Below are 14,951 nucleotides of genomic sequence, written 5' to 3'. Positions count from 1 at the left end.
AAGTTTGACTTGCTATCATTTAAGTGATCAAATGGGCCTATTACTTATTATTAAAAACTAAGTAACCCATAATAAACCATATTCACCTGATGTTGCTGGAAAGATAATCTCACTTGATGGTTTAAATCTGTAATGGATGAGAAAAAATGCAGGAAAAACATTGTATTGCACTTATCCTTAATTGCTTTATTTTTCCTTTCAGTCTTCTGATAGATTGAAGATGCTTATTCATTTGAATCAAACATTAGTCGTTTATTTAGGACGGTTTTATATCTACAATGTAAAAAAAAAAGTTTCTGCCTTAAATTAAGTGCCAATCAACTTGGATGTTTAAGTCATTTCAACTTAAATTATACATTAAACTGACTTAAAAAGAGTTGAATCTTGTATAACTTAGTTGAAAGTTGCTTAACTTATTTTGATGAGTAAAAGCAATGTAAGAAACATTTCATAACCTAATCTTTTTTTTTTTTACAGTAAGGTTTAAATGTTAAAATGAATATTTAAATTAAAGTATGTCTTTGCTTTATTAGTGCATATTGTAATTAAATGGTATATATTGAAATGCTCTTTTTAGTCATTTAATAAAGCTGTTTTAATCAAATTTCTCATTTTAATGTTAGTTTGCATTTTTTATTTTTCGGTATTACTATACTGTCTAAACGTTCGTTTTTGAATGTTCGCGTAAAATTATATAGGCTAATGCAACATAATTAAGATTATGATTCCCACAAATGTTGCCTAGTTAGACACCTCGGTTGGTTTTGAGACGGTCCATGATGAACTCGATTGTGTGTGTATGCGCGCGCGTGCTGATGTTGCCGAGTTGAGCGCGCGTGCTTCACTCATGCAGTGGGCGGTCCGCGCGTGAAAGAAAACCCCCGTGCGCGCTCTGTCCCGATCATCACAGTCCTCGCAGACCCGGGACATCCAGCCGTCCGCCTACCTAGGCTACAGCCCCAGTCCCAGCCCGAATCCGAACCCAGACCCAGTCCCGCACAGGCTCGTTTCATGCGCGATCTGACGAAATGCTGGAGTCCGGTGGCGGCGCGCGCGTGCTGAAGGAGGGCGCGCTGGAGAAGCGCAGTGACGGGCTGTTGCAGCTGTGGAAGAAGAAGCGCTGTGTGCTGACCGAGGACGGGCTGATGCTTCACCCACACAAACACCACCACCACCACCCCCACGACACCGGCTGCAAGGTGAAGGAGCTGCACTTCGCCAACATGAAGACCGTGGACTGCGTGGAGCGCAAGGGGAAGTACGTGTACTTCACGGTGGTGATGTCCGAGGGCCGAGAGATCGACTTCAGGTGCCCGCAGGACGAGGGCTGGAACGCGGAGATCACGCTCCAGATGGTCCAGTACAAGAACCGCCAGGCGATCCTGGCCGTGAAGTCCAGCCGGCAGAAGCAGCAGCAGCTGCTGATGGTCTCCTCGCAGAAGATGCTCCGAAACGCGCAGTAGGACGCGTGAGACCCCGCGGAGCCTCTCCGGAGTGCGCGAGATCAAGGGACGCTCCCGCGTGGAAGCGCGTTGCAGGAGCGCGGAGCTCGCGGGCGTCGGTTCGGTGTCACCTTGTGCACTTGGACGCGCGTGCAGACGCTCTTCATGCATTGAAAGACATCACAGCTGAATTATCATCATATACCAGACGGGAATATCACCTCGGAGACTGTAGGGGGGGCCGGGGCAAGTTGTCACATTGAGGTTTATTGTCTAGCAGTGGTTATGCGTGTTGGTTTCAAACATCCATCTTCAATTATGACTAGTTTTGTGGATTCTGCCCTCCTAATAAGGACTGTAATATAATTGTGTTTTTTTTTTTTTTTAAATCTGTAAAATCACGCTGGGATATATTAAGGTGAGAGGGAGCTATATAATGAAGGTAGATTTGAGATTGTATTCTCCAAAAATGCCAGGTTGGGGCAAGTTGTCACACGATGTAATGAATTAAAATCCATGTTGGTCAATTTTTTCTTTTGCTCTTTGAATTGGTGTTTCAGAATTATTTTATTTAGCTAAATTTAGTGTCAAAAAATGAAAGGTTCCCATTGTGACAACATGCCCCAATGAACTGTATTTTCTTTTTTGGGGCTGTAATGGTGTAAATGTTCATATGATTTCTGAAGCAAATACTTTAAAGTCTGTATTGATACAAAAACTGCCTGAAAGTGAAAGGTGTGACAACTAACCCCCGTCTCTCTTATATGTTTATGGGTTGTGAATGTGAAATGCCTTTAGTGCATCATCACCGTTCGTCTGTCTTGAACAGAAGTGCCATCATCACTTTCCACTTCAGCGCGGTTTCATTTGTCAGTCTTGTGCGGCTCTGGACGTGGAATCAATATCTTCCAGGAGACCTGAGAGGCCAATTCGTCACGGTCCAGATCGCAGTCTGCATGTGTGTGTGTGCAGGGATTTTAAAGAGACCACCTGAGCGTCACACATCCAGTGAACGTTCACTGGAAAACTGCAGACTCCTGAAACCCTCTCAGATCCACCAGATCTTTAGTGATCTCTGATGCTCGACCAGTAGAGATGCTCTCAGCACTTCTGCATTTGATTATATATTTATTTGTACATATATTTTGTAACTGGTCATTTGCATATCTGAATGTTGGGTTATGTGACCAATGCTGGTTTTGAAGATACATTGTTGGTTCGCTTTGTTGTTTTTCAAACCAAAGAATGTACTTCATTTTATTGGGTGGATCATGTTGACATGACGTAACTCATACTTTGTTAAGGTTCATTCATATGAACTATGAACGTTCACTGTGTCATTGACCTCAGTCAGCGTGTGGACGCCATATTTAATGCAGTGATTGATGTGCAGTTTTCCATTTTGTTCCACTGGAAAAACTTCATTCCGCTTCATTCCCGTTGAATTAAATGTGGCCTCTATCCTGACTGAGGATGTTGATCTGTGTATTTTCCGATCAATAATGCATTACATAAAACGTCTCGGTTGAACGACAAAACTGAACTGGATATTGTTGATTCATCAGATGATCTGCTGTCGAGTCCTGACAATGACATTTTCTGATGGAACGGTATTGTTCCTTAAGCTGATGTGAATGCCACTTTCATACCTTTGAAATATACATTCCATTTCAAATGAATGTTGCATCCTTGTCTTTGCTTATAGTGTTGGGATTTTTGGGGTTTTCGTGGTACAGAAAGAACAAATGGCAATGCACACGCACGTGCAAATGTCAACACAACAAAGCTAACTTAAACTAGGTTCCCAGCATGCAATTTTACGTTTAAAAGACATCTAATAGCCGTCCAAACACGTCTAGGCTAAAACAAGGCGAAATTTGGGCTGCCAGTGAACATTTAATAGACGTCTAACCATATCCTAAGATAGACTAGTCATCAATTAGATAACAAAGAAATTAAATGAGTGAAGAAATGAAACCAAACACCTTGTAATCACTGTTTACTTTGCTTACATGATGGAGTATCATACATCTCGCTAGTTATTTTTGGCAAAACCGACATGTAACCAAATTCAAGGTTATTTTGGCTAGAAGTGTGTTACTTATAACCGGACTAAATCGGGTCTATAGTTAACCTAGACGGTGAAATGACGGCGATTGCTTTGCTGGGTTGCTTCTTTAAACTATTGCTCTGCCTCGACTTAAAAAATTTGTCGTAGAAGAAGATGCTGAGAGTGCAAATCACATGTGCATTGCATTATGAATTGCATTCATTGCACGGCGTTTGCAATCACATGCTCGTGTTTCAGGCCTTATGGTTCACGTTTCTAGAGCATCTCGTGTCTCCTGCCGTCAAATCGCTCGTCTGTCTTCCTGAGCTATAAGTGGAAGCCGTTTCCTTGAATAATATTTCACTGTCAGAGCTGTCAGTAAGACGAAGTGTTGGCCACGCATCTACGCCTCCGAACGCACCCGGAGAAGCCGTCCAACTTAATTAAAACCCGAACGCTAAATCAGAACGAGCACCCGATGCAGGACCGCCGTGAAGGATGAGTGTGTGTTATTGGATACACGTGACCTTTGTAGACGGCTTCATTACATCACACTACTGTGCTTCAGTGTCATGTCATAGTTCCTGTGTGGATTTGATCAGCAAGTGTGAGTGGAAAGATCAGTCGTGCTGACAAATGCATGTGTGTGTGTTTCAGTGCATGGCTGAGATTCTTTCAGAGGCCTCGCAGGGCATTATGGGTAAGAGTGTAAAAATGGCAGACTGCCTCATTCTCTGCCCAATGCACACACCCCCCCGATTATCTATTTTTACGCCTGTACACCTCTGTGTAATCTGAGATGTGCTCCAGGAATGTCACTCTTATAGATGCTGATCTCATGTGTTTATGAACCACATCCGTTTGTCACAGTATCAGAAATGGCATTTATTGCACCGTACGGCTTTCAAACGGAAACAGGCCTGTTACAAAAATTGCATTTCTGGACCACAAATCAGGTTATTGTCCAGGAAATGGACATTTACACATCCTTTTGAATACGTTTTTATCCATAATCAGCTCCTAAAATGATCAAACATCCACAAACTGCTGGAACCACGTTAGATTATGACGTAATTCCACCAGAAATCACGGGCTGAAGTTTGTAGTTTGGCTGGAGCTTCAGCAGTGTTTCTGCTACAAAATCATTGTAATTTTCTAAATGCCAGTTAATCGTGTAATCATTTACTCCTTCCGGCAGTCGTGTGGAATTAAACGAAAGCTAATTATCAAAGCAGAAGGTGTAGGATGGAGAGATGTGCTGAAAACAAGCCAATGACAGAGCCGGAGGGCGACAGTGAAACTTCAGCATCTGTTTCACATGCTGTATTTATGTATTTGTCATTTTGTTCCAGAACCATGTGAACTGTCTTGCTGTCTACATAGGTAATGTCTAAGACAGCATCCTTACTGAAACCTATAGTGCTCCTTGTTCGAAGCACACCAGCAAAGCAACTCCCAAATGATTCAGAGTCTGATGAATCAATTTCAGTATGTTAGCTAATAACATAAGTATAAGAAGCATAAAATCATAAAGCATAAAACTAATAAACATGAAGACACATATGAGACATATATTGGTTAAAAGTGCATTTCTATTTTTTTTTTTATTAATATTGTTCAGTTTTGGAAATAAAACAGGCAGTTTGGAACGGTTATAATTGGCTTTTAGTCTCAGATACTTCTTGGGGCAAACTGTTACAAACCCTTGTGAATGTCAGCTGATGATAATGATTGTCATATTAACCAAGTGAAACCCCCAGCTAGCTAGTTAGATATTTGCTATTAAAAGGATATTTGTTATTAACTTCATGGCTGTTGAAAGCGCTGACAAAGACACTTCGGGTGTGTTGTCTTCCAGTCAGCTGCCTGTCAGATGATGAACAAAGTTAATAAATAGTGTCTGGAAGGCTATTTTAAAAGCTGGTAAAAGATTTGACTAAGGGAGAGAAATGTAGGTTTCTTTAATCACAAGCAGAACGTTTAACAAATGTGATGAAAATATGTTTATGACTTCAATTTTCTTTGATTAAATAGCATTTTATGGAAATAACATTTTTTTGGAAAAGAGATTTTCAGAGAAGAGATGTAAATGAAGTCGGTCACTGCCTGTATTGGCTGCTTTAGGTGCAAAACTAATATAAAGTAATAAACAACCTTAATATGTGCTATTTGATTCCGTTTGACGTAAAAAGAACCGATAAATCGATTATTTTAACCGGTTCATTTAGTAGAATTGAAGAAACCGGTTCGCGGAAAGAATCACATTTTCAATAATCGAATCATTACAGGTTAGCTGGACTCGGACTCGATTCGACTGAATGAACCTTTTTTAAAAACAGTTTTTTTGGTAATCGCATAGCCGTGAATATTAGCCTACCTGTAACCAGTTGTGGCAGTGACTAATGTAAATATCAAAGATGTTGACGCAATATTTCGGTTGAATTGGGAGTGTATATCCATCAACTGCAGAGCATCACGCGCAGAGTAGGCTACAACTCAAAAAAAAAAAAAAAAAAAAAACTAAAAACTAAAAACACAGAAGCTCTCTGGACGTCAGTATCTCCCATCACTTGACACACGGCGTCTGCGTGTCCCCGTCTGTAAGTTACCGAAAACAAGCAACAAACACACACTTATGTTCAGTTTAGAGTAATTACAGCACTCAAGATGCGGTTGTGAGTTTTGAATGATAACCGAACTGTGTATAACGTAACCGTGTTAAATACCCAAATGCTGCTGTGTGAACCTGTCTTCAGACTTAAGTTCGTGAAAACAAACAAAACATTGAAGCTAGAATTTTTGTTAATGCACTTTTATATTAATGGTAAAGTAATATTACTATTAAACTGTCTTAATGTTCCTTTAAAGGGCTTGTTCACCCAAAAACTTCCCTATTTTTTCTCCTATGGAAGTCAACTGACTCATTAACGAGGCCCTGGGCCTGTTTGGTTGCCCATGTTCTTTAAAATATCTTCTTTTGTATAGTTCAGCAGAAGAAAGAAATTCATATAGGTTTGGAACAACTTGAGAGTGAGTAAATGATGACAGAATTTTCATTTCTGGGTGAACTATCCCTTTAAGAACATTCCTTTAACGTAATATTTCATATGTGTTATCAAAATACTTATGTGATATTTTCAGAAGTACTATGTGAACAGTTGAACAGCTAACTTTAAATCTCCTGGCGTAACACTTGACTTTGGCCCTTGTGTCTGTTATGGGTGAGTGATCTCTGGAACAGAGGGCCCTTTCTCTCTCTCTCTCTCTCTCTCTCTCTCTCTCTCTCTCTCTCTCTCTCTCTCTCTCTCTCTCTCTCTCTCTCTCTCCCCTCCAGCCTGCACCTGTTCCCGTTCACCCTGAAGCCAGTCACACCAGTCTTCATTAGCACAGCTGCTGCCGCCCCTCAGTCCACAGACAGGAAGTCAGATTAGATACAGAATGTCACCTTGCCCATATCAAGCGCTGGCGACCAGAATAAGACACATGACACATGATCATGCTGGTGATTTACATCAGTGAGTGAGTAAACACTGCAGAAAATGCTGTCTTATCTTCACTTAAAGGGATTTTCCTCTATTACCACTTGAGGCCTTTATGTTTAATGCATTATTTTCATAAATAATTGTAAAAATGCATTATAATTGCACATTCTGAAAATGGTCGTTTGTTATGTTTTTAAAAGCATTAAATTTTATGTGTAACAATGAATAGACAAGTAGCACTTTAAATTAGTTAACTACACTATAGTCAACATGATGAACAATGCATTAATTAATCTTAGTTCTTCTTAATCTCAACATTTACTAATGCATTTTTAAGATACTCAAAAGTTGTATTAACATTAGTTCTGTCAGGACCACTATCGTCAAATACGATTGACAATTAGCATACAGTTTGGATTGGCGGTGTGGTTCTGTTGTGGGAGAGCAGCAATAACCCCTCTTAGGGGAAACAGAACAGAACCAACATGAATGTATTGCAGATATCATTCATTCAAGATTTTATTCTGATTCAAGGGGATTCAGAATGCCAAATCCTGACTGGCGAGAGGAGCTGGGGAGGGAGGAGGGTAATTCGCTCCTGAGAAAGGAGCTTATATATGTATACAGTGATAGGCGTCGTATTCCTATAGGTACACTGAAAAAAATTTGGAGTAGGATTTACTTGAAAAAAGCTAGCCAACTTTTTTTCACTCAGAAAATGCTACTAAATTTACAAAGATTTGCCAAGTAAAAACCTAAACATATTCATCAGTAGCTTTAATTAGAAATCTTTAAGTTAAATTTACTTGGAATATGGAATTAAGTAAACTTTACTTAACCTAGTTAAGTGAAAGTAACACAGAAAATAAGTAACTTGGCTAGTAAAAGGTTGATTAATATCGATTTAGTTGAAATTTCCTTTGCATTACATTTCACTCAAACAATAATATTGAATTATACCAGTCATTTATAGTATATGCTTTACTTAGATTATCTAAGTAATTTATACTACAGCATGTCAGATGTTAAGCATCATGTGAATGCAAAGACCTCAATACTTGGTAGACAATACACAATGACGGTAACATTTGATGGATCGTTTTTGTGTTTGAATGTGTCATTTTGAGCAGAAAATTTACTCGAAATGTCACAAAATGGCAAGTTACTAATCCTGACAACAAAAGCAATGATAAAACAGTGTAAATACAGCTGGAAACCAGTGAAAAATTAACCTCATTAATTATTCAAGGTCCAGTGCATGATGGGAACCCCAGTATCAGAAAAGCTGAGTAATTTTTACTTAATTTTATTGAGTTGATATTTACGCTTTCATTTCTACTCGCTTGAATTAAGTACTGATATGGAATTTACTTCGTTTTTTTAATTCTTGCCTGAACTAACTTTTTCATGTAAATTACATTGTTTTTTTTCAGTAGTATTTACTTCACCAAAAAATCATGAGTTAGCTGATGTGAGCTTGACTAATGTGACCTGCCAGAACTGACGCTACGCTTATTATAATGCACTGTGAACTAACATGAGCATTTTTTTAAACTATCATAACAAAGGTTTACAGTATATATGCTGTAAAATATGGTGAATGTACAGTATTAGCTAATGTTAGTAAATGAGACCTTTAAAGGGATACTCCACTTTAAAATGAAAATTCTGTCATCATACCCTCATGCCATGTTGTTTCAAACCTGTATGAATTTCTTTCTTCTGCTGAACAGAAAGGAAGATATTTAGAAGAATGTCAGTAACCAGGCAGTTTCTGGTCTCATTGACTTCCATAGTAGGAAAAAAATATACTATGGAAGTCAATGAGACCAGAAACCGTCTGGTTACTGATATTCTTCTAAATATCTTTCTTTCTGTTCAGCAGAAGAAAGAAATTCATAAAGGATTGAAACAACATGAGGGTGAGTATATGATGACAGAATTTTCATTTTAAAGTGGAGTATCCCTTTAAAGTGCTACCATAATGTCATACTTTGTATTGTAAGATGATTAAAATACTTTTATAATGCATTGTATATAAAGGCTTCGAGTAAAGTGTTATCAAAATGTTGTAACTGGATGAAAGTAGGAAACAGTTTTGGACACTTTTAGGGAAATTAATCCAAAGCAAAAATCCATTGTTTAGAAGTTGCTCTTTTGTATTCCTGGAGAATTAATGGGAATGTATTTCATTTGAGTATCAACTGACAAATGTTGTTGACATACAGCAAGAGTTTGGAGCTGTAAAATGAACGTGGGTTGCATCTCAGATCAAATGATGAGACATGCTCTTGACTTTTAGTTGAAGACACAGTTTGAGCCATTGTTGAGATCTCTGTTGATGATTACTGGGATCATTTTTTCCGGAGAATCAGAGTCCGTTTGTTCAGTATTGCTCTCTCGGAGAAACCACTGAGGACAATGTTTCATATTTCATGTTTTCTACATGTTCAAAATCCAAAGCACTTGATTTGCTTGCTCAGAGTTTCGGTGAATGTGTGTTCAGTAAAACTCTAAAGGATTTTATTGTTGACTTTAGTTCTGCGTTTGTCAGCAGAAGTGAGTTTAAGTGCTTCCTTGTGTGCGTTTAGTATCAGTGTTTTCACACACCCACACAGCCCAGGTGTTGCTTACTTCTCGAGTCCGTCGTATTTCACAGCAAACCGCTCAAGGTCACTGATAAGACGGCGCCTGAGAGGAACAAGGCTCTGTAGCCGAAGAAAATCAACTGTGTCTCTTCCCAAATGATACATGCACAAAAATCCGGAGTGATTTTCTCATCTATCCGTTTTTTAGACTGAAATAACCAACTAAGCACATTATTAGACGGATGGACGGACGGACTATCAAAAGCTGATTCACATCCGACAGAGTTTCAGCTCTGAAATGAGGCGAGAGCACTTGACATTTCAGAATATTACTCATGATCACCCTTTAAGGTTTCTTGGTAATTAAATAACTCCCAAACATAGCCATTCAAATTATCTTTTGACATTTAAATCAGCCGAGGTTTCCCCTCAGTACCACCCAACTGATTTGAATAACAGACCAAAGAAAACCTGCCAGACGGCTGTCCTGTACGTTAGTGTGCGTTAAAGTGGAATATCAATAACCTGAAGATAGTTTTGCATGCACAGGGTTCCCACACTCATGCTTTTCTCAGTTAGTGATTTTAGTAAAGGCTGTTGGCTGTTTGCTTTTGATGGCAGCAACGGCAATATAATAAAAGAGACTAAGCAATGGTCAATAAATAATTGCACTTATTAATAACAATAATCACAAGTGCTGTTTGTGCATAGCATTGCAAAGTTGTTTATATTGTGCTTTATACAATACAGAAATAATCAGGAAAATTATTTAATGTTGCAAAATTCATCAATTATGAATCAACTTCAATTCAATCGTATCGTTATTCAGCTCAATCTATTTCAAAATTGATTCAGTTCATTTCAATAACAGTGTAAATGTTGTAAAGTTAATCATTTAGCTGCACAAAAAAGTAGAATTCACTGTGAAACAATTTTCACTCATAATTTTCACAAATAATTACAAAAAAACGGCAATTAAATTTTGAAATTTTGATGTAGGAAGTCTGAAATAGTCTGAGACATACTCTTAATAGTCTGTGTTTTACAACTTTGAAAAATCAGTGTTTACAGCAAATTTGATTCAGCTGTAAAGCAACTCTACAGAAGATTATTGTGTTGTTATTCAGCTCAATTTGGTTTAATGTTGATTCAATTCAGTTCAGTGACAATATCAATGTTGCAAAGTTCATCAAATTTGAAACAAATTCAATTTCAGCTATAAAGCAGCTCTACAGAAGACAATAGTGTCGATATTCAGTTGTTCTGAGCGGTTTTAGTGTGTCAATATGTGGGTTGTTGCATGGTTTCTCACTGGCCCAAGTCTATGGAAATACTATGTCAAAAATGCATGAATGAAGCACATTTTGATAGTGTTTCTCAAGGAATGAGTGTGATTTCTTAGATGTGTGGAGGAAGGTCATTGGTTTTGTGAGTCAGTTGGGAGATGAGCGGTTGTTTATACAGGAGTCTAGGAGTGTGTGACCGCAACGGGACGGTCCCACCCTTTCCTCCCACTCATAACCGCCACCTCTCAAGAACAACGGCCGCTGGCTATGATAATTGTTCTTTCATTGCTTTGTACCTCTCAGCCCTTAGAGGATAGATACTGTTTATTCACCTGTGTGTTCGTAAAGACCAACAGCATCCTTTACACTGCAAAAAATGCGTTTTAAAGTTGCCCTTTTGGACTTGTTTTCTAGTAAAAATATCTTTAAAAAAATCTTAAAACAACAAAATGATGTGAGAAGCAACATTGGATAAAATATTAAGACTTAAATAAGTAAACAATATCTTATAGTCTTAAATATCTTATGGAGTGTTGTTTCCCAAGTAAACTTGTTGATAATATGAATTTATTATGAACTTAGATGAATGCACTGTTCCACTAGGACATTTTTATTTTTTGGATGAACTATCCCTTTAAAAGTAATGTGGAACGTCTTAATTCAATCTGTGCTTAAGGGGAAACATCAACAGGAATCATGTGCTTTTAGTTGAGGGTCAGATGACCTCAGATCATCTGAAGATAACGCCGCTCCGTCATAAGCAGATGATTGTTTTCACGCTGTGAGATCTGTGTTCAAGTAAGCAGTCAGAGATGAGCAGATACGAGTGAATATACCATGGAAATGGTCATAAATCTGACTCGTTCTGCAGGAGAACCGTGTTTGTTTTGAAGGTGTGAGCCGTCTGACTGTGAGGAAGGAATGTTATGAGACTGTGACTCTGTTCCAAACCACAATGAGTAGCCTAACTAGTCAGCATCACTCCCAATGTGAAGACCAAGGTCAAGATCAAGGTCAAGTTGTTTATGTAGCACTTCATACAGTACAGATTGATTCAAAGCAGTTCACAAAAATAATTAGGAAAATAACACTTTGGATTGAACTTGTTGGTCCAGCACATCCCACAATATGATCAGTTGCATTGAGATCTGGGGAATTTGGAGGCCAGGGCAACACTTTGAACTCTTTATTATGTTCCTCAAACTATTCCTGAACTATCTGTATAGTGTGGTAAGGGTGCATTATCCTGTGAAAAGAGGAATCGGGATCAGGAGAACACCATTGTCATGAAGGGGTGTACCTGGTCTGCAACAGTGTTTAGGTAGGTGGCATGTGTCAAATTTATGTCCACATGAATGGCTGGACATTTGTTTCCCAGCAGAACATTGCCTAGAGCATAACAGTGTCTCCTCTGGCTTGTCTTCGTCCCAGTGGATCCTGGTGAATCACTTCCCTGGGTAAACGGCACACACATACATACACGGCCGTCCATCTGATGTAAAAGAAAACAGGACTCATTGTAAAAGGCGAGCTTCTTCCACTTAGGTTTAGTTGCAACGTTCATGTTCACATTGTTGGCGCTTTTGATGGTGGACTCTATAGGCACTCTGATTGGTCCATATATGCGATGCACTGTGTTTTGACACATTCCTCCCATAACCATCTTAAAAATTTTGTGTGACTTGTGCCACATAGATCTTCTGTTGGCCTGGACCAGACGGGATAGCCTTTGTTGCCTTTGTGCATCAAGAATCCTTGTGTCTACACTTTGGCTTCTGGGTAGATTAAATAGCATTAGGACATAAATGTGAATCCTCTACTCATGTTAATTACATTTCATGTGTTAGAGATTCATTAAAGGGTTAGTTCACCCAAAAATGAAAATTCTGTCAGTAATTACTCACCCTCATGTTGTTCCAACCGCGTAAGACCTTCGTTCATCTTCGGAACATAAATTAAGATATTTTTGATGAAATCTGAGAGCTGATCACTTCTCCATAGGCTGCTAGGTGACCGAAACTTGCTGGCCCAGAAAAGTTATTAAAGAGATCGTTAATATAGTCCAAGTGACTACAGTGGCTCAATCTTAAGTATATCAAGCGACGAGAATACTTTTTGTGCGCAAAAACAAACAAAAATAACGACTTTATTCCACTATTCATTTCCTTCTCTCTGGGCCTCTAGTTGGTTCACGTAGTGTTTTTGCGCTGCGCGTCTGTAACACGTCACCACGTAGGCTCACTATTGGCCGACGCTGGTCATGTGTGTGATGACGTGTTACAGACGCGCTGCGCAAAAACACTACGAGGCCCAGAGAGAAGGAAATGAATAGTGGAAAAAAGTCGTTGTTTTTGTTTGTTTGTGCGCACAAAAAGTATTCTCGTCGCTTGATATACTTAAGATTGAGCCACTGTAGTCACTTGGACTATATTAACGATCTCTTTAATAACTTTTCTGGGCCAGCAAGTTTCGGTCACCTAGCAGCCTATGGACAAGTGATCCAGCACTCAGATTTCATCAAAAATATCTTAATTTATGTTCCGAAGATGAACGAAGGTCTTACGCGGTTGGAACAACATGAGGGTGAGTAATTACTGACAGAATTTTCATTTTTGGGTGAACTAACCCTTTAAAAGGGCCTGGATTTGCAGTCAGCTCAGTATACAGTGAGGCAGCCCACTAGTGTTTGGAACAGCTGGTTTAGCTTCCCATCAAATATAGTCACACTGTGAAATACAGTAAACTGGCAGTACCGTCACAACAACCCGCTGCCGGAGCAGAAACGGTCTCAGACGCACCACATGCTGCCAATCAGGGATCAAAGCGCAGGAAGTGGATTAGAAGGGCGTCCTCGTGCATGCTGGTAGATTAGAGGGCATGATGTGCCTCGGCCAAGAGCCCTTAAAAACTTCAACACTTCCAGCTGCAAACACACAGTCTCGTGCTCCTGAGGACAGTTAGATCATTCAAACCAAACATCCGGTCAGCTCAGAGCATCAACACACCGACACGTGACACTAAAAATGACTTTCCAAACAAGTATTTTTGCCTTGGTTTACAGTACATATCTAAACATTGTCAAATCATGATACATTTACTTGAGAAGCAAGATATAAAGTCTGAAAAGTTCATCAAAATTAAATGGCTTCCCAGCTAACAATAATATGTTCTAAAATTGAGGGAACATAATTTCTGAATGTTCTCTGAATGTTCAAAAAGTACAGTTTTTACACTTCTTTTTTTGGTTATGCGAACATTAAGGAAACATTCCATTTTGTCATTCTTCAAACATTATGGAATTGTTACTTTTGAATATTCTCGGAACATTCCGAAACAAGTAGCAACATTTAAAAAGCGTTAGATCAACGTCCAACTGAAACATTGCAAGAAAAAATGTTCCAAGAACGATGTTTAAATGTTTTTGTGCTAACATTTTGAGAACATTATTAAAGACCAGACAACTTTTAATAAACTTTCTATTAACACCACTGGAAGAACATTTGTTCAACTTTGAGAGAACCTTGCCTGAACGTTTGCCAAAGTTAGTGTGGATTATGCTTAAAATAATAAAACTAAATAATAAATAAAATAAAAATTGTTTTTTCTTTCTTGCTTTATGTATAAACTTGCTTCATTTTGATATTTTTTTAGAACACTATACTTAATACCACTTTGCTTCTCAAGTAAATGTAAGTTTATTTAAGAATGTTTAGATATTTGTATTGCGAAACAAGTCTTAAATACTGAATAAGAAAGTATTATTTTTTTCCCACGTGTGGTTTAGACAGAGATCCACTGCGAAAGACGATACATGCATTCTCTCAATATCAGTGTGCTGGTTAGAGAGTGTGTGTTTCTGAAGAACTGGCAGTGAAGTTCACACACACTTTCAGCACCTGCTGTCAGACGTGCTGAGCCGAGAGGAGATTTGTGGCTCTTCTCAGCACAATCTCAGGCGCCAGAGAGAGAGAGAGACAGAGAGAGAGAGAGAGAGAGAGAGAGTGTGTGTGTGTGTGTGAGAGAGAGAGAGAGAAAGAGAGAGAGACAGAGAGAGAGAGAGAGAGAGAGAGAGAGAGAGAGAGAGTGTGTGTGTGTGTGTGTGT

General features: G+C 38.8%; 1 protein-coding gene across 1 annotated transcript; it reads left to right on the top strand.

The window, feature by feature from the left end:
• The first annotated feature begins 854 nt into the window (after positions 1-854).
• Positions 855-3,137, top strand: phlda1 (pleckstrin homology-like domain, family A, member 1). Its single transcript, XM_084112061.1, has one exon. The coding sequence runs from the start codon at positions 1,029-1,031 to the stop codon at positions 1,461-1,463; it is 435 nt and encodes a 144-aa protein (XP_083968187.1). The 5' UTR covers positions 855-1,028; the 3' UTR covers positions 1,464-3,137.
• The last annotated feature ends 11,814 nt before the right edge of the window (positions 3,138-14,951 follow it).

The sequence above is a fragment of the Abramis brama genome (genome assembly GCF_963993115.1).
Source record: "Abramis brama genome assembly, chromosome: 4".
NCBI classification, from domain to species: Eukaryota; Metazoa; Chordata; class Actinopteri; order Cypriniformes; family Leuciscidae; genus Abramis; species Abramis brama.
The sequence above is the reverse complement of the archived record's forward strand: the minus strand, read 5'-3'. Positions and strand labels throughout refer to the sequence as shown.